Here is a 7,188-nt window from a genome sequence, read left to right as displayed (position 1 = left end):
CTTTATATATATAGTTGGTTAATAAAAGACTTTATTAACCTTTTTGGATAATAAAAGGACTAGTTATATGTAGAATAAACAGTTGGACATGCACAAACAAAAAAAAAAAAAAAAAAATGATCAATTTTTTTTTGTTTGTATTTTTATAAAAAAAAAAAGATTTTTTTTTTAACGAAGTATGATTTTAAAGAATTTTGTAAGAGAAAATTTTATATACATAACAATAAAATTTTCACGTAATTAATATTTATATAATTAATTTGCATTTTTACTAAATGTTTATGTTTGTTAATTCAACAGCAATATATTTATATTGCTGAATATAACTCATAACAAAGAAATAAATAATTTACATTTTATTAAAAATCAATATTCAATAAGGATTTAAATTTTAATAGAAATAAGGATTTTTATTAAAGTAAATAAATTCCTATTGAAATCAAAGAATGTTGAATGAAGTAGATTACATAATTAAGGATCACTCGTTCAAAGAATAAACAAATATATATAAATATATCAAAATCGTAGAGGAAACTCTACATGCTCTTTATTATATTGTTTGTTCAGTAATCTAGAAAAGCCACCGAACATCCAGTTAATAAATCAAGTTTTGAACAAAAAAATTAATAAGGAGGATGTATAGTGGTTTCTATTAACTTTCATTACAGTAAAAATTATGTTGATTGCACAAGTAAGCAATTTTTATGATTACAGTTTACACAATTGGGTAATAAAAGATATTCTTATCTTTTTATGAAATAACAGACAGTAACTTACATGAAAATATAAATATATATAAAAATTCTTTAGATATAAAAGAGAAAAACGTAAATTTTTTTTTTATTTTTGTAAACTATTCTTGTTAAATGTATTTTTTTTTATTTTAATTTTATTTGTGTGGTTAAGACTATTTTTAACAGAAATGAATTTTTAGTGAATGAAAAGAATTGTTAAATAGTTTCTTATTAAAATCTTTTAAAAAGATTATTTTATATATAATAAGTGATTCTGAAGAGGATTTAACTTTTTAAGAAAAATATAAATAATTTTTATTAAAATAGACAAATGTTTCTAATAACAACAAATACTTAGCTACTGGTTAATAAAAGGCTTCATTAACCTTTTGGTAATAAAAAGGACTAGCTATATGAAGAATACGTAGTTGGTTATGCACACGCGGAAAAAAAAAAAAAAAAATTATTGAATTTTTTTTTTGGAGATATTCTTCTTTTAATAAATGAAGATACGTAAAAAAAAAAAAATATTCATTTTTTTTGAAATGATTTAAATGATGAGAGAAAAATGGTAAAATAAAAATCAAGAGTAAGGTTTAGTACCAATAAAAATGAGATCTTAAACAGATAAACACATTTACATATGAGGGAGTTTAATTTGCATAATATTTATATTTTTAATTTGTGAGAGAAAATTTTATACATATGACAATAAGATTTTCACGTAATTAATATTCATATAATTAATTTGCATTTTTACTAATTGTTTATGTTTGTTAATTCAACAACAATAAATTTAAATTGCTGAACATAACTCATAACAAAAAAATAAATAATTTATAATTAAATAATAATCAATATTCAATAAGGATTTAAATTTTTAATAAAAATAAGGATTTTTATTAAAATAAATAAATGCCTATTGAAATGAAAGAATTCTGAACAAAGTAGATCACATAATTAAGAATCACTCGTTCAAAGCATATAAAAATATTTATAAATGCATCAAAATCGTAGAGGCAACTCTACATGCTCTTTATTAATTTGTTTGTTCAACACTCTAGCAAAGTCACCGAACATCCAGTTAATAAATCAGCTACATAGATCATATACATAATGCTTATTCTTTTATAGTATCAATATAATTTTTACTATAATAAAAATTATTAGACGCAACTTTAAATGTTCTTTAATAATTTGACTATTCAATGCTCTCAAACATTATTTGAGAATCCATCTAATAAATCAATAATTGAGAATTTATTTACTTTAACAAAAATACCCATATTTTTATTTAAAGCAAAAATTGTTGTTAAAAATACTAATTGCATACCAAATAATGTTTTGCGATAGGACAACAAATTTAAAGTTAACAGTTTTTAAAAATACATAGAAATTAAATATTAATAAAAATAAAGTCCTCTTTATTTTTCATTTAACTCCAGTTCTTTTTTTCTATAGGTTTAAAAATTAATTCCACTGACAAGAAAAATTAAAAAAGAATGATTTTAACTAAAATAGCTTACAAAAAATAAATAAAAAATTGTATTTATTTTTTTTTTTATTTATGAAATAAAAAATTTGTATAAATAACTTTATATTTTCCGTGATTTACTATTATTTCATAAAAAGTTGACAATATCTTTTATCAACCGATGTTATAACATATAAACTAATTTATATTTTTTAGTTTTATATATATTACATATTGACTATAAAATTTATTTTATAATAATTATTAGTGTAGGCTACTATATATGCTCCTCATTAATTTGTTTACTGAATGAAGTATAAAAGTGTTTGAATATATAATTAATTAATGAAAGTGCAACTTTTTTTACATAAATAAAAAACAATTGTAATTATTTTATAATGTGAATTAAAAATATGATGGCTTAATTCAAGGGTTGATTACTATTTAAAATGATATATAAGTAAAAAGTTCTTGTACGTACATAAAATAAATGACATATAATTTTAATGGAAGGACATTAAAATGTATCATTATAATGCGTATTTTTCTTAATTCGCAACAAAAATAAAAAAAAGAATTTTAAAAATACATCTACTAACTTTAGTAAAAATGTACCAAGATATTCAAGAAATAAAAATAAAGAATGCTAATCATTAGGACAAAAAAAATTCCATAATATATTTATATATATTAGTTCATAAAAAAAAACATATGGTCTATTTTTTAGGAATATTTACGCAATTCTTTAGATGTATGAATTTTCTTTTAACCTTTAAATATTTCTTTTATTTTAATTAATATGACTCCCTGTTATGGCTTTCATATTTTGTCATAATAATATATTTGCATTTCATCAAACTTAGAGTGGAAAATAATTTTTTTTTTTTTACCTTCATAATTGTTCTATTCTATTCATTTCCATCTTATAATTTTCCTTTCTATCATCTATATTCATCTGCAGCATTGCTTTCTGTAATCTTTCATCATGTTTTTTCTCCATTAGCTTCATTTCCATATTTGCTTTTTCCATTCTTTCCTTCTGTTTTCTCTCCTTTTGAGATTTCTTTTTCATGTAACTTTCCTCTTTCTTCTCTGAAACTTTACCTAAATTATTTTTTTTCCTCCATTTGCTTTTAATTCTTTTCTTATCCATTTTTTCCTTATTCTTTCTTTCTATTCTATCACCTAAAATTCTGTCTTTTTCTCTCCTTTCTTCCCATTTTCTTTCCATTAACTCTTTTTCCAAATTCGCTTTTTCATTTCTTTCCTTATCTATCATATTTAATTTTAATTTCATTAGATCATCTTTTTCATCTACCTCTCTACCCCTTCTCATCATTTTCATGCTCTTTTTTTTATCTTTCCATTCTTTCTTAAACAATTTCTTTTCTAGTTTTTTTCTTTCCTTCCATTCTTTGTTCATCATCTTCCTATCTACCTTTTCAGCTTTTTTTCTCTCTTTCTTTTCTCTCTCTAACCTTTCTTTCTCTCTTCTCTCATGCCATTTCCTTTTCATAATGTCTTCCTTTAACTTAGCCTTATCAATTCTTTCTTGTTCTTTTTTCATAATTTTTTCATTTCCCATATTCTGCATATCTTTATGCTTACTCATTTTTCTCTCTAATTCTTTTCTTTTTTTCATATCTTTCATTTCTTTCTTCAATATTTTCTTCTCTAGATTTCTTCTTTCTTTCCATTCTTGCTTCAACATCTTTTCCCCCTTTTTCATATACCTTAGTCTTTCATTTTTATCTCTCATTATATGATCTCTCCACTCTTGCTCTTTGTCCTTTTTGTCTACTTTTTCATTAGCTAACTTTGCTTTTTCCAATAGTTCAATTCCCTTTTTATCCATTGCTTCTCTTTCTGCTTTCTCTCTAGAAATCCTGCTTTCTTCTTTCATCTGCATTATTTCTGCTTCTTTCATATTTTTCCTCTGGGCTTCTTGGTACTTTTTATCTTTACCTCCCCATTCCCTTAGAAGAGGCGTTCCCTTTAAATCATCTTTATTAGTTCTTAACTTCGATAATTTTTCTGCCTTATTCTGTTCTGATATTTGTGCTTCTTCCTTTTTTTCTATTATATTTTCCAATGGGAATTCCATTTCTTTTTCTTCAGTTTTTTCTGATGTGCGTTCTTCTGTTTTGTTGACTCTGATTTTTTTTGATGGATGTTCTACTTTCTTCTCCCTCATATTTTCTGATGAATTCTCTTCTAATTTCTCTTCTTGGGTTTTTTTTAATGGCTGCTCTTCTACATTCTTTTCCCCCGTTTTTTCTGATAAATTCTCTTCTAATTTCTTTTCTTGGGTTTTTTTTAATGGTTGTTCTACTTTCTTTTCCGCCTTTTTTTCTGATGAATACTCTTCTAATTCCTTTTCTTGGGTTTTTTTTAATGGTTGTTCTACATTCTTTTCCCCCATTTTTTCTGATAAATTCTCTTCTAATTTCTTTTCTTGTTTTTTTTTTAATGTTTGTTCTACTTTCTTTTCTGCCTTTTTTTCTGATGAATACTGTTCTAATTTCTTTTCTGGGTTTTTTTTTGATGGTTTTTCTACTTTCGTTTCCTCCATTTTTTCTGATGTATTCTCTTCTAATTTCTTTTCCCCCCTTTTTTCTAATGGGTGCTCTTCTACTTTTTTTTCTTTAACTTGTTCTGATTCATGTTCTTCTTCTTGGCTAGATTTTATTTTTTCTGATAAATTATCTTCTACATTTTTTCCTTTGACTTGACTAATTGGAATTCCTTCTATTATTTTTTCGTTAATTTTTCCAAATGTCTGTTCTTCTGTTTTGACTATGATTTTTTCTGATGGATTGTCTTCTACTTCCTCTTCTTTGACTTTCCTCAGTGAAAAGGTTTCTAGTTTTTTTTCTACAATTCTCTCCGATGATAGCTGTTTTATTTTGTCTGCGCATTTTACATTACTTGCTGATTTTTTTACTCTTTTTCTTCGTTCCTCTCCGCAGACTTTCAATTTTCCTTTACAATTTTCACAAAGTTCTTTCCATTTTTCTTCATCTATATATTTTAGATCTTTCAAATCTTCCCACATATCAGAAAGCTGTGACGTAAGTCTCTCGTCTAAATTTTCTAGTTCTTTCTTCCATTGAAGGTATTCCTCATCTTCTGTATAATCCATGTCATCTTCTATATTAAATAATTTTTCCATATTACTTACTTCATCTCTGAATTGTTTAAACTCTTCTAGATCTTTTTCCATCTCTATGCCTTCTAGACACCTTTTTATTCTTTGATTACCTGAAATTTTTTCTATTTTTATGCTTTTATCATTGCTCGATTCTCCAGGAAAGTAATTCTACAACAAAAATTAATTAGGTATTTAAAAGCACATTTTTTTAGGTTACTAGGCTTTAACTTTAGAAAATGATTAAAAAAAACAAAAAAAAAAAAATTGTATATTTTTTAGTTCACATTTTATTTTACTTTATAATAAAGAAGAAAAAGAAGAATCACAGATAGCTGAAAGAAAACAAGAAAACCTCTTGAGAAGGATTTTGATAATTTATCTAAAGATCCACCTGAATTTTTTGAAATAAGTGATTCTTTATTATGATAAATTGCATCACATATTGATGAATATATTTTAGATGAAATAGAGATAAAATCATTTGATGCATTTGAATGTAAGGAATACAAACCTTTTTCCTTTGAATTATCATCTGAAGAATTTGAAAATTTATTAGGTTTCAAACTCATTTTTTTTAAAAAATAAAAGAATACTTCTAAAAAGCTGTTCTTAATTTATTTTATAGTATAGTTTATATTATGATAGTTATTCTGAAATAAATTTATTACAGTTTTTTACAAATAATAAAAAAGGAAGGTAATTTGATTATTATAAATAGAATTTTAAAATAATAAAATATGAAGAGAACAAAAATCAATTTAAAAGATTTTCGTCTGATTTTTCTTTTCTGTAAGATATCTACGAAAATATTTTTGTATTAAAAATATTCAATACTAAACATTATTTATTGAAACCTTTTTAATAATTTACTTATAAATATAAAGAATACATATTTAACAAACAATTTTAACAAATTTTGAATAATTATAAATAATTTACAATTTTTATTTAAACATTTATGCTTTTTGTTATTTTTTTTTTTTTTTTCTTTTTTTTTTTTTTTTTAGAGTTAAAAAAATAAAAATATTGCATTTTTTTTTTATATACATTAAAAAAAAAAGAATAAAAGAAGCATTATTACAATAATATTATCGATGTTGTTTCGATTTTTTTTATTTTGAGAAAGTTAATTTATATATGTATTTATTTTAAGTGTAAAAGTATATTTTTTTTAGAAGCATGCAATTAGATTATTTTTATTTAAATTAATTACTTATGATATTTACAATGATACAACAGGAATTACGAATATTAGATGCGTATATTAGGGAGATAAAAGTTAAATTTGAAATTAATTGTAGAAAAATAATGTAATATTTAATGATTTATTTTTCATATTGATCATTTTTTTTTAATTTAATTATTTTTTTTTTTTTTAATTCATGACTTTTTAATTAGTGAAGAGATATTTATTTAAGTATTTTTTTATTTTCATTTTATTATTTTATTATTTTATTTTTGATCTTTTCTATTCACTTCATCTTATATATGTTTTATATATTAATTTTTTATATATTCTTTGTTAATGTTTTTGAATTATATTATCAATTTTTTTTTTTAATAATTTTTAATATAGTTTTATTTATAAATTATTATAAAAATATTCAAACAAGAACCATAAAGAGATAAAAAAATAAAATGTGTTTAGAAAAGTAAAAAGTGAGAATAGTAATTATTTTTTTATCAATATTACCTTTGTTATTAGTAAAAATAATAGATAATTTCCTGAAAATGGAGAAGCCATTTTTTTTTTTATTTTTCTGAAAAAAATAATTGAAAATACAATTTTTTTTTCTTTTTAGAACTGATATAATTTCACAAAATTATAT

The 7,188-nt window shown here is 22.3% G+C and overlaps 1 protein-coding gene across 1 annotated transcript, besides 2 other annotated features; it reads right to left on the bottom strand.

Annotated features, from left to right (window-relative positions):
* Positions 1 to 147: 147 nt before the first annotated feature.
* Positions 148 to 617: a repeat region.
* A 794-nt stretch (positions 618 to 1,411) lies between these two features.
* Positions 1,412 to 1,829: a repeat region.
* Positions 1,830 to 3,100: 1,271 nt separating this feature from the next.
* PGAL8A_00475600 (Plasmodium exported protein, unknown function) lies at positions 3,101 to 5,928 on the bottom strand (the record flags this gene model as incomplete). Its single annotated transcript, XM_028673538.1, has 2 exons — positions 3,101 to 5,527; positions 5,656 to 5,928. The coding sequence occupies 2 exons, from the start codon at positions 5,926 to 5,928 to the stop codon at positions 3,101 to 3,103; spliced, it is 2,700 nt and encodes an 899-aa protein (XP_028529980.1).
* Between the last annotated feature and the right edge of the window lie 1,260 nt (positions 5,929 to 7,188).

Source organism: Plasmodium gallinaceum (assembly GCF_900005855.1).
Source record: "Plasmodium gallinaceum strain 8A genome assembly, contig: PGAL8A_v1_141, whole genome shotgun sequence".
Classification (NCBI taxonomy): domain Eukaryota; phylum Apicomplexa; class Aconoidasida; order Haemosporida; family Plasmodiidae; genus Plasmodium; species Plasmodium gallinaceum.
Note: the sequence above shows the minus strand (reverse complement) of the source record. Positions and strands in the feature narration are given on the sequence as shown.